The sequence below is a fragment of the Salvelinus alpinus genome, chromosome 34 (assembly GCF_045679555.1).
Source record: "Salvelinus alpinus chromosome 34, SLU_Salpinus.1, whole genome shotgun sequence".
Lineage (NCBI taxonomy): Eukaryota > Metazoa > Chordata > Actinopteri > Salmoniformes > Salmonidae > Salvelinus > Salvelinus alpinus.
In genome coordinates this window covers 13,023,104-13,051,087 of record NC_092119.1, presented here as the reverse complement: position 1 = coordinate 13,051,087, position 27,984 = coordinate 13,023,104, and the positions used below count along the sequence as shown (strand labels likewise).

General features: G+C 45.6%; 1 protein-coding gene across 1 annotated transcript; it reads left to right on the top strand.

The window, feature by feature from the left end:
• pals1a (protein associated with LIN7 1, MAGUK p55 family member a) lies at positions 1-27,735 on the top strand. Its single transcript, XM_071382090.1, is given in 13 exon segments — positions 1-43; positions 136-275; positions 277-667; positions 2,148-2,356; positions 9,218-9,295; positions 14,201-14,344; positions 14,775-15,014; positions 16,494-16,677; positions 17,093-17,236; positions 18,617-18,784; positions 23,423-23,625; positions 23,792-23,902; positions 24,210-27,735. Coding segments are annotated over 13 exon segments (2,217 nt in total). The 5' UTR covers positions 1-15; the 3' UTR covers positions 24,387-27,735.
• The last annotated feature ends 249 nt before the right edge of the window (positions 27,736-27,984 follow it).

Sequence of the window (27,984 nt, the reverse complement as noted above, 5' to 3'; positions counted from 1 at the left end):
TGCCCAATAATTACAATGGCAGAAAAATCCCTGGTATTGAAATGTAAGGTAGTGTGGCTGTATTATGTTGTGGTTTGTCTGTGACCGACAGCATTGCAGTACCATACTAACCGTTCTTCCCTTCCTGTTCTGCAGGTGTCCTTCCCTCCTGGAATCCCAGCATCTGCCGAGTCATCAGTAGTGAGTTAGGGTGTCATGGCCGCCGGGTTCCGGACATGCAGAAATCACCCCTCATAGTGCTTCCCCCAGCCAACCACTTGCAAACACACACACGTAGGAGGAGGAGCAGGAGAAGGCGCAAGGGTAATAATGATAACCACATCCTATATGAACGGTCACATGACTGAGTCAGACGGAAGCCAGGAGGAGCCCCAGCAGTGGCACAGGGAGATGGCGGTGGACTGCCCGGAGGACCTGGGTGCCCGTACCCTGCCTGTGAGGCGCTCTGCCCAGCTGGAGAGGATCCGTCAGCACCAGGAAGACCTGAGGAGGAGGAAGGAGGAGGAGGGCAGGAACAGACAGGAGCTGGATCTGACTGCCTCCATACGGCTCAAGAAGCTGTCTCAGAACCCCAAGGTGGGCATCGATAACCCCACCTTCGACCCCATCGAGGGCCCTGGAGGGCCACTGGGACTGCCACCCAACCTGGGGGCCCCCACTCTACTGGGTGAGTAGGCCTGAATATGAGAACAAAGATATACAATATTAAATGTTATATTAAGTGCCAGTTGTTTGGCATCACTCTGGTCATTAGCCAAGATAAAGTTCTAACAAGTTGGTGGTTGTGTCCTGCTGAATTTAAAATCAACCACACTATGTAAGTATGGCAACATTACTGCTCAGATAGTGTGGTGAAGGAAGTGCCATTTTGCTTAAGTTGATCTTTTTAGATTTACAGGAGTGGGGAGGGGGTCCATCTAGAATTCAGAATACACCTCTAGAGCTGTCAGAACAGCATAGAGCTGTCATTTAACCTTTTATTTAACCAGGTTAGTCTTGTTGAGATAAACATCTCTTCAAGAGAGGCCTGGACCAAGCTGCAGCATCAACACATCAGACAGACACATGACATCAACCAGACTAAAATTACAGCTTAATAGACCTGACCTTGACATCTCTAGCTTTTATAATCATCCATCTCTTTTCTCTCAGTACACATGTATCCTTTGTGTCGGTCTGTGGCTTTCCCTCAGTCTCTTAACCCAAGTTCACTGTTCCAAGTAGGCTTATGAATGACACACAACACCCCTTAGTCTGTAGGCCTATGGTGGGTGCATTCCTGTTCTAAAGCTCTGTGAGTGAGTGATCCTCGGGGAGGGGGGGGACCCTGTGAGGGGACATTAATTAAAAAGTCTGTTCCAAAACATTCTGAACCAGGCTACAATGGCTGCTCTCTCTCCCTGAGTGGGTGCCCCGTCTCCTGTTCTTGGCCTGCTCTACCACTCTTCCTGACAAGTTAATAATGAGTCGCGTAGCCTGCCTGGCCTCACATGTCGCGTAGCCTGCCTGGCCTCACGGGTCGCGTAGCCCGCCTGGCCTCACGGGTCGCGTAGCCCGCCTGGCCTAACGGGTCGCGTAGCCCGCCTGGCCTCACGGGTCGCGTAGCCCGCCTGGCCTCACGGGTCGCGTAGCCCGCCTGGCCTCACGGGTCGCGTAGCCCGCCTGGCCTCACGGGTCGCGTAGCCCGCCTGGCCTCACGGGTCGCGTAGCCCGCCTGGCCTCACGGGTCGCGTAGCCCGCCTGGCCTCACGGGTCGCGTAGCCCGCCTGGTCTCACGGGTCGCGTAGCCCGCCTGGCCTAAAAAAACTATATGGAGAGAGAAAGTAGGTCCTCCATCAGATGAGATGACATTAGCCTCCTAATAACACACCCCATTTGACACACCAACACTCTCCTTATTTTGGTATTACTTACACTGGACAGATATGCCTAAAAGAGGGGTCTGGATTTGAGAGAGCTGGTTAGATTGAAGAATTTGATTAATTTTGGAGTTGTATCCCAGCTATTAATATCCTGTGTTGACCATAGTCCCTTTGAGTTCACTGTTATTTTTTTTCTGCATGTGTATCTGGCTTTTGTGTACTGTATTTCTATGGGTGACCTGTCAGTACAGTATATGTATGCCTGACTCACTTTCCTCCGTACAGATTTGGAGGAGCTGCTGATGTCCCTGAAGCAGGTGCAGCACTGCCTGTCTGACGGCCAGAGTCAGGAGGACGTGGAGCTGGTGCTGCAGCTGGTCCAGAAGACTGACTTCCAGAAGGCCTTCAACATCCACAACGCTGTGGCCCAGCACATGAACAGGCCCAGCCCGCCCTTCCCACACACAGACCGTGCTCAGGGCCTGGCACACGAGGTGAGTCCTGATCTGGAGTCAGTTTGGGGTGTTCTGATTAGAACGGGTCAGGTTAGGGTAAACTGATCATCGATCAGGGCTTACAGATCTCACAGCAGCACGTGAACCGGCCCAGCCCACCCTTCCCCACTCTTAGTGGTTATTTAGCAACAAACCGACGCCTGGGCAACTATGGGACAAAACAGAGAGGGTTGGATTAGATTGTTGACAGCATGTAAACTATATTTCTTTCCAATGTTTATTTAAAACATAAAGTTCCACAATGATCACTTGTCTCTCAAATACATTGTTACAGTTGTTGATCAGTTTGCGTGCAGATTTTAACCATCTTAGCAAGTGTGATGTGGCAGACACCTTCAACGTTGTGCGTTATTTCCCACAGAACGCATAGCCCCTCATTGATTATTCCCTACACACACCGCGCTCAGGGCCTGCCCCAGGAGATGACACCTAGATGCTGATCTCAGTCAGTTTGGGGTATTACTACGTCAGGGTTAAGGGTAGGGTTTGCGTAGAAAGAACTGATCCTAGATCAGAAGTGGCTCAGGAGGGGAGGGGGGGGGGGGGGGCTGATCCAGAGACAGTTTTGTGTTTTGCATTAGAATGGTTAGGGTAGGATTTCCGGAGGAGTAAGCTGACCTTAGGATCTGTTGCCTGCGGGCAACTTGTACCTGGAGCGTATTGAGTAGGTCTGGGGGAAGAGGTTGGTTTGGGGCTGGGGGAAGAGGTTGGTTTGGGTCTGGGGGAAGAGGTTGGTTTGGGGCTGGGGGAAGAGGTTGGTTTGGGGCTGGGGGAAGAGGTTGGTTTGGGGCTGGGGGAAGAGGTTGGTTTGGGGCTGGGGGAAGAGGTTGGTTTGGGGCTGGGGGAAGAGGTTGGTTTGGGGCTGGGGGAAGAGGTTGGTTTGGGGCCGGGGGAAGAGGTTGGTTTGGGGCCGGGGGGGAAGAGGTTGGTGCTGGGGAGGAGAATGGTGTGGGGCTGGGGAAGGGTCTGAGGGTAGAATGAGGCAGTAGGGGTTAGTGCTCCTGTATACTCAATTCCAAATCAACTTGTGCGTCGCTCCACTGGTCTTTGGCTGAGCCCCCACCTCAGACTTCATGGGAACTAGAACAGAAGGAAATGAGTGGGATACACACTTGATCTGAGGCCAAGCTAACAGGCCAAGAGTTAAGGACTGGGGAGGGTCTGTGTGACACAATGACAGGAATATATACCACATGCACACACACTGAGACTCACGTGCACACACACACACACACACTAAGATGCACACAAGCAATCGAGTATGATTTGTAGGAGTTGTAGAAACTTTTGCCTGAATTAGGTAGCCTACTAGCCGTGAGCTTGAAGTTCAGGAGAGTTTGTGCAGTGTAAGAGCTTTTAAATGGACCTCGCCAAAGTACTTCAAATGTCTTTTTGTATGTTTTGTCCACTAATGAAGCTTGATTGAGGAGAAAGCCTCTATGCCTGGAATCACTGTATTGTGAAGTGTTAATGAGACACCATAATAAACTCCTGTCCTCTCATTCTGCCCATTCTGCCCCAGCCAGCAGCACAGAACACCTCTTGTACTCAGCTCGCCCCATCATTAGAGCCCAAACTTATCAACAACTCAAACTCACTGACCTGGACTAGACGGGGAAACTCACAATAGGGCCTCGTGCACTCTCTCACTATATCTCTGTCTGCCTTTCTCTCAATTCAAATCAAAGGGCTTTATTGGCATGGGAAACATATGTTTACATTGACAAAGCAAGTGAAATAGACAAACAAAAGGGAAATAAACAAGGGAAATAAATCTGAAATGAACAGTAAACATTACTCTCACAAAAGGTTAAATAATATATACCTTTCAAATGTTATAATATTCATGTTGTAACAATGTGCAAATAGTTGAAGTATGAAAGGAAAAAAAAAAAAAAAAAAAGAGAAATATAGGTTATATTTACTCCAGGTATGGTATTTGTGTTCCACTGGTTGCCCTTTTCTTGTGGCAACAGGTCACACATCTTACTGCTGTGATTTCACACTGTGGTATTTCACCCAATAGATAGGGGATTTTACCAAGATTGAATTTGTTTTAAAATCTTTGTCTGTGTGATCTAAGGGAAATATGTGTCTCTATGGTCATACATTTGGTTAGGAAGTGCAGCTTGGTTTCCACCTCATTTTGTAGGCAGTGTGCACATAGGCAGACCTGGCTCTCAAGAGAAGACAGGCGATGGCGGCCTTTATCAATAGCAAGGCTATGCTCACCGAGTCTGTACATAGTCAAAACCTTCCTTAATTTTGAGTCAGTGGTCAGATATTCTGCTACTGTGTACTCTCTGTTAAGGGCCAAATAGCATTCCAGTTTGGTCAGTTATTTTTGTTGATTATCTTTTTGTTTTCTCATGGTTTGGTCTAATTGTGTTGCTCTGTGGGGTCTGTTTGTGTTTTTGAACCAGCTGGCTGAGGGGAAGCTTCTCTAGGTTCACCTATGTATGTGAGGGCTTTGTTATGGAAGGTTTGGGAATCGTTTCCTATTAGGTGGTTGTAGAATTTAACAGCTCTTCTGGATTTTAATAATTAGCGGGAATCGGCCAAATTCTGCTCTGGTTGCATTATTTGGTGTTTTACTTTGTACACAGAATGTTTTTACAGAATTCTGCATGCAGTCTCAATTTGGATTTTGTCCCACTCTTGGTTGGTGAGTGGACCCCAGACCCCATAACCATAGAGAGCAATGGGTTCTATAACTGATTCAAGTATTTTTAGCCAGATCCTAATCTCTGGCCGGCTGTGTCTCTGGCCGGCTGTGTCTCTGGCCGGCTGTGTCTCGGTCTGTCTGTCGCTGGCCGGCTGTGTCTCTGGCCGGCTGTGTCTCTGGCCGGCTGTGTCTCTGGCCGGCTGTGTCTCTGGCCGGCTCTGTCTCGGTCTGTCTGTCGCTGGCTGGCTCTGTCTGTCTCTCTCTCTCTCTCTCTCTCTCTCTGTGTGTGTGTGTGTGTGTGTGTGTGCACCACTGCAAGTTGGCTGTTGCCAGATGAGAGCACAGCAAGTGAGGTAGGCTACAAAATGGAAAGCCAATTCGAAACATTGCTTGTAGCTTGGCTAGGTAGCTCACTTGTTAGCTAGCTAGTTAACTTTTTAGCTATTAAATGATTGGTCAAACAGTAAAGTGCATTATCTTCATAATTCCTGTAAAGAAATTGTCTGCCCTGCCCATGTGCCTGTTTTGCTGGAGCCTGCTGCAGTGATAATGAGCAAGGCCACATTTTACTGCCTTTCCCACTGTGTTCCTATAGAAGAAAAATCTCTTCTGATTCTAGCTATAACAAAAACAGCTATACTGTGTAATACTCAGGACCTAAAATGAACACAGGTAGAGTTTGGCATTGCTGGGTAACAATGTTTCATTCACCAGCCACACTGGTGCGTGGTAACACTCTGGGCTCAACGGTGTGAGTATTTAATTGTCAAGTGAGAGTTGTGAATTATAGCTAAGTAAATGCTGCAGTAGCTTGTTTTCAAAGTATTTCTGCTGTTTTTGTTTCATATCTGGTCATTCACAAATAAATCTGAATCCTAATGTTATAACTATCCCACCTCACGCAGCAACACTTGTTTTTAGAAGCAATGGGCACAGGCATAAAAGTTGGTCTAATTTCCTCAAGTCTACTAAAGTGAGACTTGTGTTTCTTGACTGTTTACATTGTTTTGTTCAGATGTTAGGTTGCTTTTCAATGTTTGAGTTTGCTCCCACTGCAATCAAGAAGAGACAGTTGGCTTCTCCTAGTGACATTCTCACACTGATGACTCGAGTGGCCCTGTTACCAAGGTAACCTTAAAGGGGCGGCTAAACATTTTTGTTAAAATCCTCTAGTCACTGAATGTTAAATTAAATCGAGCAATATACCACATTACTACTTACTGGTAATACATTTCTTGTTTTTGAAACATTACTAAGCATGCTCATCATTTATTTATTTTGTGTGTGTAATTGTGGAAACAAATATTTTGCCTGGTAAAAAATTAGAGTGCAAGTAGTTAAAAAAAAAAAATCTAACTGCCACTGGCTGGTATACAAAAAAGTTAGTTTTAGGCCCTGGTAATGCTTGTTATAGTTGAAGAGAGGATGTTCTCAGCTTTGCAGGTAGATTTTTTTATTTCTCAGCTGTCTATTTTACAACTGAGATATTGATATGGATTTGAGATATGGAGCGTGCGAAATGAGCATTGGCCTCATTGGGTATTAGGCTATGACAGATGTGTTTTTTAGGACATGAATAATGACTTTGCTGTTAGATTTAAACATGGCTACTTCCAGTGTAAATTAGATTTAGAGGTAGTGATTTAGCTCATGTGTTTTGACTTTCTACTTAACCAGCTGGTGAATTAGCACCAAATATATTAGTGCCATTAGAAGATGATTAGCCTATACATGTTTTCTATTGGTGACAGCATGAAGAAATATGGGAATATTAGCAGGTTTATGGCACATGCAGACCTCAAAATTGGTATTAAATTGCATTTCAATTGGCATTAAAAAGGTCTTAAATTCAACTTGATGGAACCTGCAGATACACTGTGCGTGTCTCTGTCTTTTTCTCTTGCGCTTTCTCTTTCTCTCGCTCTCTGTCTCGCTGAGGCTGCATCATTATCTACTGAGTCCCTGACAGGGAGCCAGTGCCACCAGGGTTCAAAGAGGGAGGGGCTGGGGGGGTCTTTCCTATGTATGGAGTGACCTATTGGCCAGTCCTCATGTGAACCACGTCACCAGAGTATACCTAATACTAGAGACACAAACAACACCATAGTGGGATTAGCCTAGCTCTGGAGGAGACCAATTAAGTGAGGGGTGTTTTCTGCCTGTGTCCACCCTTGTAAAACCGCACCTCCCATAGGCTTAGTGTTGGGCTTAGTTGACAGGAAAGGAAGGATTTTGTCTTGACTGGCTAAAATGTAATTATTATTATTATTATTTTTTACCCCCTTTTTTCTCCCCAATCTTGTGGTATCCAATTGTTAGTAATTACTATCTTGTTTCATCGCTACAACTCCCGTACGGGCTCGGGAGAGACGAAGGTCGAAAGCCATGCGTCCTCCGAGACACAACCCAACCAAGCCGCACTGCTTCTTTACACAGCGCGCCTCCAACCCGGAAGACAGCCGCACCAATGTGTCGGAGGAAACACCGTGCACCTGGCTACCAGGCTAGCGCGCACTGCGCCCGGCCCGCCACAGGAGTCGCTGGTGCGCGATGAGACAAGGATATCCCTACCGGCCAAACCCTCCCTAACCCAGACGACGTTAGACCAATTGTGCGTCGCCCCATGGACCTCCCGGTCGTGGCCGGCTGCGACAGAGCCTGGCGCGAACCCAGTCTCTGGTGGCACAGCTGGCGCTGCGATGCAGTGCCCTAGACCACTGCGCCACCCGGGAGGCCCTAAAATGTAACTTTTGTATCATTTCAGCCTGTAGTTCTGAGTGATGCTCACAAGCCAAAAGTGGTCTCCATTGTATTGTGTACTACGTCATCCATTTCATATGGGACGGACGGGCAGGCGGGCTCAAATTTGTTGGTACCCCTCCACAAAAAACGAAGAATGCACAATTTTCTCTAAAATAACTTGAAACTGACAAAAGTAATTGGCATCCACCATTGTTTATTCCATATTTAATAGAAATCAGACTTTGCTTTAGATTTTTTTTTTTTTTCATAATATTGTAAGTAATAAAACAAATGATGGGACCCTTAACCTAATATTTTGTTGCACAACCTTTAGAGGCAATCACTGCAATCAAACGTTTTCTGTAGCTCTCAATGAGACTTCTGCACCTGTTAACCGCTAGTTTGGCCCACTCTTCCTGAGCAAACTGCTCCAGCTGTCTCAGGTTTGATGGGTGCCTTCTCCAGACAAATCTCTCCTTTGCTTTCTCTGGTCCATGTTCAGTGTGGTACACACAATGATATCAAACTGCTCAGTGACTACTTCTGTCCCTTTAAATAGGCTGAATGACTGATTTACAAGATTGGAGACGTGTGTGATACTAATTAGTTTGAAATATCACTATAATCCAATTATTATCTTTCGTAAGGGGTACCAACAAATGTTTCCAGGCCAATTTAGAATATCTTTGTAGAATAAGCAATAATTCATCTATTTTCACAGCTTCTTTGCTTTATTCTATTCTACATACCAAAGGCATGCAAGTATACATGATAAAATAGCTTTTAATGTCATCTCTTTTCAGGAGCAATGAAGCATTATTTCAATGAGCTGTAAGGGTACCAACATATTTGAGCACATCTGTATGTATGTTTTTGTTGCAATTTGTATGATATGTTATGAATCTAGTGCTTAGGATCTTTAAAAGGTGTCTGTAACCAATAAGAAACGCTCTTTAGCATTGCAAAACATTCTGTCATTCTGCTGCGTGCCCTAATGAACATAACCCAAGCTGAACCTGGGGCCTAGGCTGTGAACTCACTGGTTATTTTACTATTCTGCTTGCATGGCCTGGGCCTGGGCCTGTGGCTGGGGCTGGGCCTGCATGGCTAGGGGCCTGCATGGCCTGGGGCTGCAAGGCCCATCAGCAGAGCATGGATCACCAGCTCTTAGAATAACTCACTTTCACCCCACAAGGAAAAATGAAAACCAGTCAACTAAATGTTTTAACACAAACCCTATGCCCTCTAATCTGGTGAACAAATGTAGCCTATTGTATCAAATGGGTGGAAATATTTAAATACTTCAAACCTTTCTGTAGATACGTTACTTTTTGATCCATTTCTTTGATCGGAGAGAACAGCTGTAAATCATTAGATGTGTTTCCGGGCGTGACTCCTATCCCTCATCTTTCTTCCTGTGTGTTCATCTTCAGGTCCAGTCTATGGTTCATAACAGCCAACACAAGGAGGGTTTGGAGCTCAACACCCTGCTCTCCTCACCACATATCCAGGTGAGGCTTCCATCCATTCCTACTGGAATGACGAATTATGTGTCTCTGTGTGTAACCGCTGTGTCTCTGTCGTACCTGCGGCTCCGTCCCAGCATAACCCGTATCCCCCTCAGCATAACCCGTATCCCCCTCAGCATAACCCGTATCCCCCTCAGCATAACCCGTATCCCCCTCAGCATAACCTGTATCCCCCTCAGCATAACCCGTATCCCCCTCAGCATAACCCGTATCCCCCTCAGCATAACCCGTATCCCCCTCAGCATAACCCGTATCCCCCTCAGCATAACCCGTATCCCCCTCAGCATAACCCGTATCCCCCTCAGCATAACCCGTATCCCCCTCAGCATAACCCGTATCCCCCTCAGCATAACCCGTATCCCCCTCAGCATAACCCGTATCCCCCTCAGCATAACCCGTATCCCCCTCAGCATAACCCGTATCCCCCTCAGCATAACCCGTATCCCCCTCAGCATAACCCGTATCCCCCTCAGCATAACGCGTATCCCCCTCAGCATAACGCGTATCCCCCTCAGCATAACCCGTATCCCCCTCAGCATAACCCGTATCCCCCTGGCTGTCAGGGCTAGAGTTTGTTCAGGTCAGGAGTGTGTTGATTCAGCTGTTGGCTCCTAATCTCTCTCCCACATCCTTCCTCTGTGTTTATACTATATGGCCAAGCTGCCTTCCCCTGAGCCCTGTACACTTCTTCTGCAATGTGACCAAGCTGTCTTCCCCTGAGCCCTGTACACTTCTTCTGCAATGTGACCAAGCTGTCTTCCCCTGAGCCCTGTACACTTCTTCTGCAATGTGACCAAGCTGTCTTCCCCTGAGCCCTGTACACTTCTTCTGCAATGTGACCAAGCTGTCTTCCCCTGAGCCCTGTACACTTCTTCTGCAATGTGACCAAGCTGCCTTCCCCTGAGCCCTGTACACTTCTTCTGCAATGTGACCAAGCTGCCTTCCCCTGAGCCCTGTACACTTCTTCTGCAATGTGACCAAGCTGCCTTCCCCTGAGCCCTGTACACTTCTTCTGCAATGTGACCAAGCTGCCTTCCCCTGAGCCCTGTACACTTCTTCTGCAATGTGACCAAGCTGTCTTGCCCTGAGCCCTGTACACTTCTTCTGCAATGTGACCAAGCTGTCTTGCCCTGTACACTTCTTCTGCAATGTGACCAAGCTGTCTTCCCCTGAGCCCTGTACACTTCTACCTTTCCCTTACACTCAGACTTGTCTCTGTTCCCCACATCTACAATTATTTTTTATTTTATTTAACTAGGCAAGTCCGTTAAGAACACATTCTTATTTACAATTACGGCCTACCCCTGCCAAACCCTCCCCTAACCTGGACAACACTGAACCAATTGTGCGCCACCCTTTGGGACTCCTGATCACGGCCGGTTGTGACACAGCCTGGAATCAAACCAGGGTCTCTAATGACGTCTCTAGCACTTCAATGCAGTGCCTTAGACCGCTGCGCCACTCGGGAGGCCAGTGATGCTGCTGCTCCTCTGAGACCAGTGCATGTTCAGTAGGGAGGGACGGTTTGAAACAGATTGATAAGGGAGGTACTACCTGAATGTTTTGCTACTGTGTGCCCTACTGAACATGACCCAACACACAGGAGGATGGAGGAGAGGAAGAAGGTAGACCTAGTGAGGTAACTAACCAGGCCTTTCTCCCCAGGGGATGATATGGCTGTTAGTCTGTTACTACTTACTGAAGGTTTCTTATCATGTTTCTCCTCCTGGATTTTCTTCCTTCCACATGAATCAAATCAAAGTTTATTGGTCGCGTAAACAGATCTGCAGATGTTATCGCAGGTGCAGCGAAATGCTTGTGTTTCTAGGTGCAACAGTGCAGTAGTACCTTGTAATAAAAATACACACATAATCTAGAAAATAAATATAGGATGACTAGGCCTTGACTAGAATACAGTGTATACATATAAAGTGGGTGAAACAGCATGTAAACATTATTAAAGTGACCAGTGTTCCATGACTCTATGTACAGCAGTCTCTAGGCTGCAGGGTAGAGTACAGTGTGGTAGCCATCTAGAACAGTCTCTAGGCTGCAGGGTAGAGTACAGTGTGGTAGCCATCTAGAACAGTCTCTAGGCTGCAGGGTAGAGTACAGTGTGGTAGCCATCTAGAACAGTCTCTAGGCTGCAGGGTAGAGTACCGGGTGGTAGCCATCTAGAACAGTCTCTAGGCTGCAGGGTAGAGTACCGGGTGGTAGCCATCTAGAACAGTCTCTAGGCTGCAGGGTAGAGTACCGGGTGGTAGCCATCTAGAACAGTCTCTAGGCTGCAGGGTAGAGTACCGGGTGGTAGCCATCTAGAACAGTCTCTAGGCTGCAGGGTAGAGTACAGTGTGGTAGCCATCTAGAACAGTCTCTAGGCTGCAGGGTAGAGTACAGTGTGGTAGCCATCTAGAACAGTCTCTAGGCTGCAGGGTAGAGTACCGGGTGGTAGCCATCTAGAACAGTCTCTAGGCTGCAGGGTAGAGTACCGGGTGGTAGCCATCTAAAACAGTCTCTAGGCTGCAGGGTAGAGTACAGTGTGGTAGCCATCTAGAACAGTCTCTAGGCTGCAGGGTAGAGTACAGTGTGGTAGCCATCTAGAACAGTCTCTAGGCTGCAGGGTAGAGTACAGTGTGGTAGCCATCTAGAACAGTCTCTAGGCTGCAGGGTAGAGTACCGGGTGGTAGCCATCTAGAACAGTCTCTAGGCTGCAGGGTAGAGTACCGGGTGGTAGCCATCTAGAACAGTCTCTAGGCTGCAGGGTAGAGTACCGGGTGGTAGCCATCTAAAACAGTCTCTAGGCTGCAGGGTAGAGTACAGTGTGGTAGCCATCTAGAACAGTCTCTAGGCTGCAGGGTAGAGTACAGTGTGGTAGCCATCTAGAACAGTCTCTAGGCTGCAGGGTAGAGTACAGTGTGGTAGCCATCTAGAACAGTCTCTAGGCTGCAGGGTAGAGTTCCGTGTGGTAGCCATCTAGAACAGTCTCTAGGCTGCAGGGTAGAGTACCGTGTGGTAGCCATCTAGAACAGTCTCTAGGCTGCAGGGTAGAGTTCCGTGTGGTAGCCATCTAGAACAGTCTCTAGGCTGCAGGGTAGAGTACCGGGTGGTAGCCATCTAGAACAGTCTCTAGGCTGCAGGGTAGAGTACCGGGTGGTAGCCATCTAGAACAGTCTCTAGGCTGCAGGGTAGAGTACAGTGTGGTAGCCATCTAGAACAGTCTCTAGGCTGCAGGGTAGAGTTCCGTGTGGTAGCCATCTAGAACAGTCTCTAGGCTGCAGGGTAGAGTACAGTGTGGTAGCCATCTAGAACAGTCTCTAGGCTGCAGGGTAGAGTTCCGTGTGGTAGCCATCTAGAACAGTCTCTAGGCTGCAGGGTAGAGTACCGGGTGGTAGCCATCTAGAACAGTCTCTAGGCTGCAGGGTAGAGTTCCGTGTGGTAGCCATCTAGAACAGTCTCTAGGCTGCAGGGTAGAGTACCGGGTGGTAGCCATCTAGAACAGTCTCTAGGCTGCAGGGTAGAGTACCGGGTGGTAGCCATCTAGAACAGTCTCTAGGCTGCAGGGTAGAGTACCGGGTGGTAGCCATCTAGAACAGTCTCTAGGCTGCAGGGTAGAGTACCGTGTGGTAGCCATCTAGAACAGTCTCTAGGCTGCAGGGTAGAGTACCGTGTGGTAGCCATCTAGAACAGTCTCTAGGCTGCAGGGTAGAGTACCGTGTGGTAGCCATCTAGAACAGTCTCTAGGCTGCAGGGTAGAGTTCCGTGTGGTAGCCATCTAGAACAGTCTCTAGGCTGCAGGGTAGAGTACCGTGTGGTAGCCATCTAGAACAGTCTCTAGGCTGCAGGGTAGAGTTCCGTGTGGTAGCCATCTAGAACAGTCTCTAGGCTGCAGGGTAGAGTTCCGTGTGGTAGCCATCTAGAACAGTCTCTAGGCTGCAGGGTAGAGTTCCGTGTGGTAGCCATCTAGAACAGTCTCTAGGCTGCAGGGTAGAGTTCCGTGTGGTAGCCATCTAGAACAGTCTCTAGGCTGCAGGGTAGAGTACCGGGTGGTGGCCGGCTAGAGCAGTGACTAAGGTTCAGGGCAGGAAATAGAAGAATAGCAAGGGGCTCTGGAAGTAATGACTACAGTACTGTTAGAGACAGGTCTCTGTGGGTGTGGATGCGTGCGTTCATGTGCCTATATCTGCCTTTGTGTTTACTTTTCAAGTCACTGAAAGTTAACCTACTAAGTCTGATTGTTATCTTCAAGTAAGCCTTGTCTGAGCCAGAACCGCCCATAGGGGCATATCTCCTGTTTCTTTAGAGTGAGGCAGCTTGATGTAGAAGTACACCCACTAGACATGATGCTAGTCTTTCACATGGCCTTACCCCCCAATCCATCTCCTTAAAGCTGACTGGCAAGCAGAGAGGTGTGACTCGACCGGGGATCGAACCCCTACGTTCCAACCTCAGGCCGGACACTAACCACAAGGCCACTGAGTTGGTGTGTGTGCATATTGTAAAAGGCTAGTAGTTAACCCAGAATGTATGACTGGTGCTCTCTGTGCCTTTCAGTGCTGCTGGCCAGTGACTGTTTGGTGGAGAGTGGAAGTGATGTTGTTTCCTATAAAAGTGTCTAGTTAACCCAGTAATTCTGACCAGCACATCCCCTGTGTCCCCTGTCCCTCCCCAGTAGGTACTGCTGGCCCATGACTGTATGGAGTCTGTGTCTTGGTGTGCCAGTCTAACCTGTGTCTTGGTGTGCCAGTCTAACCTGTGTCTTGGTGTGCCAGTCTAACCTGTGTCTTGGTGTGCCAGTCTAACCTGTGTCTCTGCATCCAACCCTCTAGCAGCTAGAGTCTGGTTAGTTAACCCAGTAAGGCTAACCCTATGTCCCCTGTACCTCCCCAGGCGGTGCTTCTGGCCCATGACTGTGTTGCGGAGCAGGAGATGCAGATGGAGCCCCTGACCCATGACCCCTGTGAGGCTCTCACCCAGTGGGGAGGGGAGACTGTCAAGATAGTCCGCATGGAGAAGGCCAGGGACATCCCACTGGTGAGAGAGACTCCTTTAAAACACACCAACAGTCATGAATCATCATATGAGTAGACATAGGCTGTCTGAAAAGTCCCAGCTGTCAAATCCTCGGTTCTTCCAGTCTTTGTTTTCTCAATTCCTCTCTCAAAGCTTATTGGAGGAGATGCGCCAAGGTCCCTCCCTTCGGGATCCCCCCCAATGAGCTTTGAGAGTGTAGCGACGAATCAAGTACGGGAGGAATCGAGGATTTGACCGCTTGTATATAGGTTTTAGGCTAGGTTTCTGTATAGCACTTTTTGACAGCTGCTGATGTAAAAAGGGCTTTATAAAATACATTTGAATGAATGTACACTTTTCAGACAAAACCGACATCTCTCATATAAGAAAAGTTGAATCCCTCCTGAATCTATCACTAACCTCTGTTCCTCACCCTGTGTATGTGCGGCAGGGTGCGACAGTGCGTAACGACATGGATACCGTGGTAATAAGCCGCATCGTGAAGGGCGGGGCGGCGGAGCGCAGCGGGCTGCTGCATGAAGGAGACGAGGTTCTGGAGATCAACGGAGTGGAGATCAGAGGGAAGGACGTCAACGAGGTCTTCGACATCCTGGCCGAAATGCACGGCACCCTGACCTTCATCCTTATCCCCAGCTCACAGAACAAACCCCCACCCATCAAAGAGACTGTGGTGAGTACAGACCAAAACCCCACCCATCAGAGACTGTGGTGAGTACAGACCAAAACCCCACCCATCAGAGACTGTGGTGAGTACAGACCAAAACCCCACCCATCAGAGACTGTGGTGAGTACAGACCAAAACCCCACCCATCAGAGACTGTGATGAGTACAGACCAAACCCCCGCCCATCAGAGACTGTGGTGAGTACAGACCAAACCCCCGCCCATCAGAGACTGTGGTGAGTACAGACCAAAACCCCACCCATCAGAGACTGTGATGAGTACAGACCAAACCCCACCCATCAGAGACTGTGATGAGTACAGACCAAACCCCCGCCCATCAGAGACTGTGGTGAGTACAGACCAAAACCCCCCCCATCAGAGACTGGGGAGTACAGACCAAACCCCCGCCCATCAGAGACTGGGGAGTACAGACCAAACCCCCGCCCATCAGAGACTGTGGTGAGTACAGACCAAACCCCCGCCCATCAGAGACTGGGGAGTACAGACCAAACCCCCACCCATCAGAGACTGGGGAGTACAGACCAAACCCCCACCCATCAGAGACTGGGGAGTACAGACCAAACCCCCACCCATCAGAGACTGGGGAGTACAGACCAAACCCCCACCCATCAGAGACTGGGGAGTACAGACCAAACCCCCACCCATCAGAGACTGGGGAGTACAGACCAAACCCCCACCCATCAGAGACTGGGGAGTACAGACCAAACCCCCACCCATCAGAGACTGGGGAGTACAGACCAAACCCCCACCCATCAGAGACTGTGATGAGTACAGACCAAACCCCCACCCATCAGAGACTGTGGTGAGTACAGACCAAACCCCCGCCCATCAGAGACTGTGGTGAGTACAGACCAAACCCCCGCCCATCAGAGACTGTGGTGAGTACAGACCAAACCCCCGCCCATCAGAGACTGTGGTGAGTACAGACCAAAACCCCACCCATCAGAGACTGTGGTGAGTACAGACACATCTCCATCTCCGACCACCTCTCCTCTCAGCTGTGATGTCCGTCTATCTGTAGCAATCACACTGTTCCAAGTTCCAATGGTTCTTAGTGGGTTGGACAGCATGGTTCTGACCCATAGCCAATGTTGCTTTGATTCCCACATGGGCCACCACATACTGAATATGTACTTATGAACACTACATTGTTTTGGATTATAAACTGGGTGGTTCGAGCCCAGAATACTGATTGGTTGACAGCCATGGTATATCAGATAGTATGACAAAACATTTATTTTTTACTGCTCTAATTACTTTGGTAACCAGTTTATAATAGCAATAAGGCACCTCGGGGGTTTGTGGTATATGGCAAATATAACAGACCTTCTCGGGCCTTAATGCTTAATTAGAGCATCTGCTACATGACCATATTTACAAATGTGAATCTTAATGTAATTCTAGAATATACAGTATAGATTAACTAGAAAAACTGAGGTAATGTCTTGTGTCCTCTTTTCCACCAGGTCCATGTGAAGGCTCACTTTGACTACGACCCGTCTGATGACCCGTACGTGCCGTGCAGGGAACTGGGCCTGTGCTTCCAGAAGGGAGATATCCTCCACATCATTAGCCAGGATGACCCCAACTGGTGGCAGGCCTACAGGGACGGAGACGAGGACAACCAGCCCCTGGCCGGGCTAGTACCAGGTACGCTACCCTGACCCAAACCAGCCCCTGGCCGGGCTAGTACCAGGTACGCTACCCTGACCCAAACCAGCCCCTGGCCGGGCTAGTACCAGGTACGCTACCCTGACCCCAACCAGCCCCTGGCCGGGCTAGTACCAGGTACGCTACCCAGCCTCTACACAGATTGAAGGACTGTTAAGGAGAACTTTGCTTGGAAACCTCTGAAAGTTATCTTATGCTATTTGCAGTTTTTACTTTTGTGTGTGTTGCTTTCTTGGCCAGGTCTGACTTGAAAAAAATATGTCAATCTGAATGTGACTTTTCTGGTTAATTAAAGGATAAATAAAATGCCTCTCAACAAACTGGACCAGTTTCAGAACATTAATGTAGGTTATCAGACCGTGTTTAACAACATCTCTTCTCTTTGTGAATGCAGGCAAGAGCTTCCAGCAGCAGAGAGAGGCCATGAAGCAGACCATAGAAGAGGATAAAGAGCCTGAGAAGTCGGGAAAGCTGTGGTGTGCTAAGAAGAACAAGAAGAAGAGGAAGAAGCTCCTTTACAACGTCAAGCAGAATGATGGTAAAGCCAGCTCAGAAGAATTCACCAAGTACATTTACACACACCCATGCTTTTTCCATGACAGACTGACCAGGTGAATTTTATGATCCCTTATTGATGTCACTTGTTAAATCCACTTCAAATCAGTGTAGATGAAGGGGAGGAGACAGGTTAAAGAAGGATTTTGAAGCCTTGAGACATGGATTGTGTATGTGTGCCATTCTTACCCTAATGGGTCAGACAAAATATTTAAGTGCCTTTTGGAAGGAGTATGACAGTAGGTGCCAGGCACACCGGTTTGTGTCAAGAATTGAAACGCTGCTGGCTTTTTAATGCTCAACAGTTTCCTGTGTGTATCAAGAATGGTCCACCACCCTAAGGACATCCAGCCAAGTTGACACAACTGTGGGAAGCATTGGAGTCAACATCCCTGTGGAATGCTTTTGACACCTTGTAGAGTCAGACCAACTGAGGCTATTCTGAGGGCAAAAGGGGGTGCAACTCAATATTAGGAAGATGTTAGTAATGTTTTGTACACTCAGTGAATATTGCAGGTGTCGTGCAGTTATTTGATTGCAGTTTAGGATGGCTGGTGCGTAGTCTCTTAGTCCCACTCCCTATGGACCAGATGGCTGGAAGTAGAACGTGGTAGTAGTGCTGTAGCAGAGATGTTTGCAGACTGGTGTAGAATGACCCTATGTGGGTACCCTGGGCCCGTATTCAGTGTCTCAGAGTAGGAGTACTGATCTAGGATCAGTTTTGTATTTTAGATCATAGTGTATGAGATTATATTGGGCACGGAGGACCTGATCCTAGATCAGCACTACTACTCTGAAACTCTTGGTGAATATGAGTACTGGTTGCTGGAGGGGCTGTTTGTCTCTGGTTCTGGAATGTGCTTGTTTTAATGCTTATGCATTATGCATGTGAAGTTATTCACACTTACTCTTCCCTTATCACTATTGACTGTTACTCATATCTCTAATACCCCGGGTTACTATTTTATATTGTAAAGTGGTTGTTCCACTGGATATAAGGTGAATGCACCAATTTGTAAGTCGCTCTGGATAAGAGCGTCTGCTAAATGACTTAAATGTAAATGTAAATGTATAACCTGAGCAAAAAATAGCCCTAGTAGTCGTAGGCCTGAGAAAGAGAGATCACTTGCTTTAGCCAAAAGACGATGTACTAGGAAAGTTTGTATTTTCTCTGTAATGGACTGTGGTTGGAATGACCCCAAGATATAGTAGAAGAAATGACAAGAACAGGATAAATGTTGACGTTTCAGCTAGAGGCCTTTCTCAGGCTCAAGTCTTTTTCATTATACCAAGATAGGAATAGTGTTTGAAATTGAACTAAAACTGTCTTGTTCCTGTTTTGTCTATCTCTGCTGCTCCCCAGACAACGACAGTGAGGAGATCCTGACCTATGAGGAGATGGCGCTCTACCACCAGCCAGCCAATCGAAAGCGACCCATCGCCCTGATTGGTCCTCCCAACTGTGGGCAGAACGACTTGAGACAGAGACTGCTGTCCAGCCAGCCAGACAGATTTGGGGGAGCTGTCCCACGTAAGTGTCAAATTGATCAAAGTTTATTTTCAGGAGTGAACTTTCCCCTTGAACTGCACACCTCAGTGCTCCCTGAAGGCTATCCTCAAACTCTCTCTTGGACTTATTCACTGTACATGTATTATCAGGCTGATCTATGTAGGTACTAGTCCATTGTCGAACGTCAGGTACTGCGACGACTGAGGGACGAGCTTTGCGTAGGAGTGACACAGTCTGACGCCAGACAATGGGTACTAGGTAATGATGCACTCATATGACATTTTTGGCCGATACGATATCCGATATTTTCCTTGACAAAAAAACCTGATACCGACATTTAAAATTTGAGCGGCCTTTTAAGCATTCTAGTACAGTTAAATAGTTAACACACACATGGACGCAGTAGTCTAAGGCACTGCATCTCAGTGCAAGAGGTGTCACTACAGTCCCTGGTTCGAATCCAGGCTGTATCACATCTGGCCGTGATTGGGAGTCCCATAGGGTGGCGCACAATTGGCCCAACGTCGTCTGGGTTTGGCTGTCATTGTAAATAAGAATTTGTTCTTAACTGACTTGCCTTGTTAAATAAAGGTTACACACACACACACCACACTGACCAAAAAGTTATTTTGTTAGCATTTACGCATGTCCCCATTACCAGTAAAACATAATCAAAACCGATTTCTTTCACTTAAAAATCTGTTTAAATCACACTGAATGTATTATACTTTAGAATTTCTTTGGGAGTATACTTATTTCACTGTACAACCTTACTTATGGTTTGTGGATCAGTGACACCCAGAGAACATTAGCATCGTAGCTCTTATTGCGGGACTCTGAAACAACTGTGAATTGAGACACATTTATTGTCAACCTATGTGTATTGAATTATGTGTATTGAACACTATTCCCAAGGAAAAACAATACTGCATGGATGTTTGGGTCTGATAACTCTGAGGAGGAGTATTGAGTAGACTGATTCCCCATTTCATTGCTCCCCAATCCTTAGGTAAAGCTATACAGTGCAATATGAATGTCAATACACACAATAGGCTGACTGGGGAGGTGATGTCACAGTCCCGCGATAAGAGCTACAACTCTTAACAGTTGTGTTCTGTGGGTGTCACCGGGTAGACTGTTACCCATTTCACATTTCAACCTATCTAGTCTAAATATGGCATGATTCCACCAATTGTAACCTTCTGCATTACTTTCAATGGGGTACTTTTATGCAAATTCCACTATTGTGCCTAATCCTTATTGTGGCTAGCTTCACAACACATAACCCTGTCCGGTCGAGCCTCACTAGCCAGCTAGCTGGCTGCTTATAACGTTAGCTTTGGGCTGGCTAGCTATTTATTTTCATGAACTGAAGTTCAATTTCAATAGGTGAACAACAAGTGGCTACCTAGCTAATACTTATTCACAAGGATTCCTAAATCATTGCTAAGGATAGTAAAAATGACTGCAGTTTCTACTGGTCATTGTTTTCAGGCTTGTTGTATTGGTGCTACCTAGGTACCAAGTGTTAGGGTTGCGTCAATCAAATCTGGTATCAGGATAAAATGTGATGCAAAGTCACTGAATATACTATAAGTACTTTTATTAAATTCAAGCAATAAATGGTAAATGCAATTTTCGTATATACGGGTTCACTGTAACACCACGCAGGGCAGAACAGAGAACTGACTTGTTTCCTGACAAAGTTCTTCTAATATACTTCTGACAGAGGTAGTTCCCGCTTCTGAGCTGGCCTGTCAGAGTAGAGGCTGAGTGTGGTTTAGACTTACTCAGCCTATCGTTGGCGCACAGGCTGGTCCCAGCCCCCAGGCTTTAGCTGTCCAGCGTTGCAGATTACCTCATTGTTTTCTATGCATGTGTCAATAGCTCAACATACTGTTCCCGCCTTGCAACATTCTTTTCTATGTATGTGTCCTCATTTAACATACTGTTCCCACTCAAGGTTAACCACAGCCTTCCCGCTAGTCACACCATATGTTGCAAAATGTTACTTCCAGCACACACAGACACCCCCATTATAGGCCAAGCATATTTTCAACCCTCACACAAGCTAAAGCTAGCTAGCTACCCCAGACGTTTGTGGTCGAACAAATAATACTTTATTACCAACGCGGTATTGTAAACACATTGTTCGTGGTTGCTTGTTTGCAGACGTTTTTGTACAGCTTTGACAGTGCTACTGATGGTGGTGGTGGCTTGGCTTGCACGTGCAAATTCAAAACATTCTATAATAGAACTGTGCAAATGAAAAGCTTATTTAACTCGTCAAATATATTTTTTGACACGCAAAGACCCAAATGGCCTTCCATAGTATGTCGTGTAGTTATTACTGTATAACTTGGTAAGGCAACATTTGAAAAATAGCGCACTTGGTTATGTTAATGTGTACCGGGGCTCGACCAGTCACGAAAACCAACATCACCCACGACAGAGAACGGTTGATTATCAAGAGCAATGAATTCCATTCTCTTGGCGTCAATGGATTTCGCCTTTGAGTTGTCTTGCTGAAATTATCTTATTCTTTCAAATGACTGCTCGACTTGTTGATTACTCGATCAACACTGTAGACATGCTGGGTAGGCTAGGTTAGGAATGCTGTGTTGCACGTGTAGAGCAAAATTTTACATGGCGTCATGTACCTACAGTTGAAATCTGAAGTTTACATACACATTAGCCAAATACATTTAAACTCCGTTTTTCACAATTCCTGACATTTAATCCTAGTAAAAATTCCCTGTCTTAGGTCAGTTAGGATCACCACTTTAAGAATGTGAAATGTCAGAATAATAGTAGAGAGAATGATTTGTTTCAGCTTTTATTTCTTTCATCACATTCCCAGTGGGTCAGAAGTTTACATACACTCAATTAGTATTTGGTAGCATTGCCTTTAAATTGTTTAACTTTGGTCAAACATTTCGGGTAGCCTTCCACAATAAGTTGGGTGAATTTTGGCCCATTCCCCCTGACAGAGCTGGTGTAACTGAGTTAGGTTTGTAGGTCTCCTTGCTCGCACATGCTTTTTCAGTTCTGCCCACAAATTTTCAATAGGATTTAGGTCAGGGCTTTGTGATGGGCACTCCAATACCTTCACTTTGTTGTCCTTAAGCCATTTTGCCACTACTTTGGAAGTATGCTTGGGGTCATTGTCCATTTGGAAGGCCCATTTGCGACCAAGCTTTAACTTCCTGACTGATCTCTTGAGATGTTGCTTCAATATATCCACATAATTTTCATTCCTCACGATGCCATCTATTTTGTGAAGTGCACCAGTCCCTCCTGCAGCAAAGCACCCCCACAACATGATGCTGCCACCCCCATGCTTCACGGTTGGGATAGTGTTTTTCGGCTTGCAAGCCTCCCCCTTTTTCCTCCAAAAATAACAATGGTCATTATGGCGAAACAGTTCTATTTTTGTTTCTTCAGACCAGAGGACATTTATCCAAAAATGTATGCTCTTTGTCCCCATGTGCAGTTGCAAACAGTAGTCTGGCTTTTTAATGGTAGTTTTGGAGCAGTGGCTTCTTCCTTGCTGAGTGGCCTTTCAGGTTATGTCGATATAGGACTCGTTTTACTGTGGATATAGATACTTTTGTACTGGTTTCCTCCAGCATCTTCACAAGGTTTGCTGCTGTTCTGGGATTGATTTGCACTTTTCGCACCAAAGTACGTTCATCTCTAGGAGACAGAACATGTCTCCTTCCTGAGCGATATGACGGCTGCGTGGTCCCATGGTGTTCATACTTACGTACTATTGTTTAAACAGAGGAACGTGGTACCTTGAGGGCTTTGGAAATTGCTCCCAAGGATGAACCAGACTTGTGGAGGTCTACAATTATTTTTATCTCAGTTTTTGGCTGATTTCTTTTGATTTTCCCATGATGTCAAGCAAAGAGGCACTGAGTTTGAAGGTAGGCCTTGAAATACATCCACAGGTACACCTCCAATTGACCCAAATTATGTCAATTAGCCTATCAGAAGCTTCTAAAGCCATGACATCATTTTCTGGAATTTTCCAAGCTGTTTATAGGCACAGTCAGCTTAGTGTATGTAAACTTCTGACCCACTGGAATTGTGATACAGTGAAATAATCTGTCTGTAACAATTGTTGGAAAAATTACTTGTCATCCACAAAGTAGATGTCCTAACCGACTTGCCAAAACTATAGTTTGTTAACAAGACATTTGTGGAGTGGTTGAAAAACGAGTTTTAATGACTCCAACCTAAGTGTATGTAAACTTCTGACTTCAACTGTACATTATATAGGTATGCACATCAGCTTTGACATCGGGTTTGCACATCGGCGTTAAACTAGACATCGGGCCGATACCGTTGTTGGCATTTTTAGCTAACATCATCCGATTCTGTTATGTTTACCGATATATTGTGCATCCCTTGTACTAGGTAGTAAAGATTCTAGATGTTTTAGGGGAAAACCATCTGGTCAATGAGAATGTCTTTGTGCTGTAGGGAGTTAATATTCCTCAACACATTTGGAGGGTATAGAATTTGATCATTTGTATTCATTCCAGATATGATTTTTCAGTCACTGTCTGTTGTATCCCTTCCTCTGTCCTGTTCTTGTTTTGTTTTTTTAGCAATAAAAATGTTGATCATGTGTTTTATTTTTGCTCATTCCAGACACGACGCGGAACAGGCGTGATGTGGAGGTGAGTGGGAGAGACTACCACTTTGTCTCCCGCCAGGCCTTTGACATGGACGCCACTGCGGGGAAGTTCATTGAGTCGGGAGAGTTTGAGAAGAACCTGTACGGAACCAGCACCGACTCTGTCCGCCAACTCATCAACACGGGCAAGATCTGCCTGCTCTGTCTGCACACACAGGTGAGGGGGAGAGGCTGAGGGAGGGGAGGGGAGGGGGGAAGGAAATAATATAGAGAGTTGAGAGGGAGAGGAGGACAGACAGAGGGAAAAGAAGAGGTATTATAAGAGAACATAAGTTGTCTATGTTGCTGCCATGTCTGACTGGGAGTTCTCTCCCTCTCTCCAGTCGTTGAAGACTCTGCGTAGCTCGGATCTGAAGCCTTACATTATCTTCATCGCTCCTCCCTCCCAAGAACGGTTGCGAGCCCTCCTGACCAAAGAGAGCAAGAACCCAAAGGTAGTGAATCCTTCGAACACCACATCTGTTTTCTCCATCGTTTTGACCCCGAAGGGTCCTGTCTGTCAGTAAGGTTGGTTTACTAAGCCTTGGTCAAGCTCATCCACTTGACATCTAGCAATCAATCATTATTCAAATGTATTTTATGAAGCCCTTTTTACATCAGCAGTTGTCAGTGCTTTGCAGATACCCAGCATAAAACCCCAAAGAGCAAGCGAGGCACAGTGCCTAGGAAAAACATCAAGCTAACCTGGGGAAACATAATCAGTGTTCCTTTTTTTTATCCCCAACCCTTTCTCTACATCAGCCAGAGGAGCTGCGTGACATCATCGAGAAGGCCCGTGAGATGGAGCAGAACTTTGGCCACCTGTTTGATGCAGCCATCGTGAACACAGACCAGGACAAGGCCCATCAGGAGCTGCTGAGGCTGATCAACAAACTGGACACAGAGCCACAATGGGTCCCCTCCTCCTGGCTACGCTAAGGGCCGGGGCAGTATAACACACCCACAGTGCTAACCCTGACTAGAGCCCTGTAAAATCTGCAATGCACAGAAAGTGAACGGAATCACAGAAATCAATACATTGAAACATAATTCAATATGCTAACATTTATTGAACTTTGTAGGCAATCAACTAAATGTATTGAAAATGTATTCATTTTCCCAAGTTTATCATAAGACATGAACAGAATGCATCAGTGATTCTTATTTCCTGCAAGTTTCTGAATAAGCAAAGAGAATTCCTCGCCTGTATGTGCAGTGCGTGCGTTTACCACTTTGTGTAGCCGTTAGCGATGATGCTAATGAAAAGTCTTCTAGTAGATGGAAAGGCTTTCACAAAAACCTTCAGTTAAATGTTAACTACAAAGTAGCCTATGCTGACCTAGCAGAATTATATTATTTGCATCAATCCAGTGGGTATTTGTGTACAAAAACACTGCTAAACAACAGCCTCTTGCTAGCACTGGAATTAAAGCGTAACTACACCTGAAAATAAACATTTTTAAAAAATGTTCCTAGACATCAAAAGGGGTCTCTCGATGTGGTTTGCGCATTGTTGTGGACTTAGAACATCCAATTTAGTTGTTTTCTATTTTAAAAGTGTGATTTTGAGAGTGAAAACCTGAAAAAACAAGGGGAAACGGAAATCTGGAAAAACTAAAAATGTATAGGGCCCTACCTGACACACACACACACACACACACACACACACACCGCTGAAGATTTGTCTTGTTTCAATTCTCCAACCACAATCACTGTGTGAGACTGGAGGTAGATCCTCAATCACCATAAGCTGAAGATGAATGAAACATTTACAGCTTATCACTAATATACTGAACTCTTCTATTCACTTCTGAGACTACCTGGGGAAATTCATTTCAGTTATTTTGCTCTGATAATTTGTCCTTTCTTCCCCTTTTTTGTTTCTGTATTTCTCTTCACTAAATTAACTATTCACATTCCAGGTAAGAAGTATGTAAAGACTTGGCACTTGTGGCAGAAATATAATTAATGCTTCTATCCTTTTGATAATTATTTATAATTGTAAATATATTGTATTTTAAATAAGTTTTCAAAGATGAGAAGAAGAACCCATAGCTTCTATGTATGACATATTATTATCCAGTCAGTGAATGTCTCTCCTACACAGAGGTTGTTGTACCCATGCTCTGTCTGTGTGTGAGGTCAGGTGTGTGTGTGTTCTCTAATGTCGAACTGACATCACTCAGCCATAGTCTTGAGTGTTGGCAGTAAGGTGCCTCTGATCTCTAACATAGCAGATGGGAATGGGATTAGGCTACTACAAGTATCATCATGGATGGGATTTGTTCACCCAATGAAACTATCTGAGGTGATAACACCCAGGTGTAGGATTACATTATCTCAGCATCTGGGATCTCTTTCCACTGCAGCAGCCCTGGGTTCAAATACAATTTGAATCATTTCTAATACTTTAGCTGTGCTTGATTGAACAATAGAATAGTCCCACAAGTGCAAACCCTACCCCCATCTGGCACTCCAGGTAGATGAAAGCAAAACCGGAAAGTATTTCAATTATTTCAAATGCTATTTGAACCCAAGTCAGCACTACCCTACAGCACAGCACAATGCTGGAGGTTTATCTAACTGGTGTTTTGACATCACAATAATTAGATCTGAGAGGTGCTTAAGAGTCACTGCCTCATTCTAATCTACTTGCTTTATACCCTTTTCAAACTATCGTGCCAATCAACACTACTGTGCTGGCTCTGATATTTTCTTTTCACATTGTCCCTCCAGCATGGTCTCAGAAACTATGGTGGGTCGTAATCAGGCCAGTTCTGCTCATTTTGGATCGGCTCAGTACTAGAGGATAATAAACTAGCCCTAACCCCACCTCTCACCTCTACCCAGCACTATAGGGTGTATTTATTACATTTTGCAACAGAAACCATTTACCGTTTTAAGAACCAAACTGAAGCAAATGGTACTAAATGGGGAGGGACCTACCTGAATTTGTGCAATAGACATTTTGTCGTTCCAAAGCGTTTTCCGTTTGTAGTAAATGGTTTCTGTTGCTAAATGCTTTGCAACGGACTGAACATTTTACAACAGAATCGGCGTAAATAATATACCCCTGGTCATAACTAAATACAAAAAACTGTCCTATCCAGAATCACAGGATTTAAACCAACATTGATGATAATGAAGAAAGATTATTAGATGTTTAAAAGTTTTGACACTAAACCCCCCTGGGGTAGCTTTTGTTTTATCTCAGTATTCATCATGCATAGTTCCTGTGCTACTCTGTAGGAGTGTAACCATAGTGAATGTAACCAGCACTATTCTATTCACAGAAAACACTAAAGAATATCTGAGCACCGCTGTCTGTGGGATTATCTTAATTATCAATACTTTGTTTGAAATCAATGCATTTTCTAATTCACTGAGATTCATTATGAACGATCCATCTATACTGTATTCTTAATCTGATGGTTTTCACCACAGGTGATATTTTAAATGTGTGTTTTGTTTTCAGAGCTGTTATTGAAATGGGTCTGGGAAATGAACTTGAACGAACCGATAAGCCTAAATACGGGGAAAAAATAGCCTACAATTTCATAAAAATTGTTTGTATGTTTGTTGTTGCATGTGGTGATGGTATGTTCATGGGTTGGAGCTCACTCCCGTGTGTGTGTGTGAGCGCGCAGAGGCAGGACTCACTTAAATGCATGCAAGTATTATCTCTAGTAGACACAATGGGGAAACAGTCTTAACAAAGACCTGTTTCACATATTATAACAGCATTTTCATTTTAATGTGGGTTATTATTGATGATATTGTGGTGTCTAGATATTTGACATTGATATATGTGTAATGTTAAAAATGGATGTATTATGTACAAAGTAATGCACTTGTAGAATGATCACTCTGCCACCCTTCCCTCCCTATTGCTTCTGGAACCAGAACTGAGGTTTACGTAGAGTTCTGCTGGTACTGTCTCCATGACCCGCTCAATTCAAGCCTGATCCCAGATCTGTGTTCTACCCAACTCCTCTGACTATTTCTGTCATGTATGCCATAGTCAGAGGAGTTTGTAACAAATGGATTTATTCAGTGTCTCAGAGTTGGAGTACTGATCTAGGATCAGGTCATCCCTGTCCATATAATATTATTCATTATGTTATCTCTTCAGTCTGTGCAGTACACACCGTGTGTAGATGTTGAGCTGTTAATTGGAAGTAGAGTTATTGAATGTAAGGTTACTATATTATTAAAAAAACTGTTTTTATTTCTGTAGATCTGTTTTTGTAGAAATTATTCATGTGAATTAAAGACCAGATTGATAGAAGTAGTGTTTGGTTCTTTAATTTCTCCAGCACTGGAGGGGGGGGCTTTCCTCTTGTTCTCTATTGTTCCTCAAGGAGGGAGGCAGATGACATCAGACCAAATCTTTGAATACCCTACTCCTTGAAGTTTGCCCTTTAGTGTGTGTACTTTACTGTATTTATACTTGGGATATCACTTTGCAACAGTAAAAGTTCATAAATCACTGGAGGATGTCTAACATTTTGTATTTAACCTTTATTTAACTAGGCAT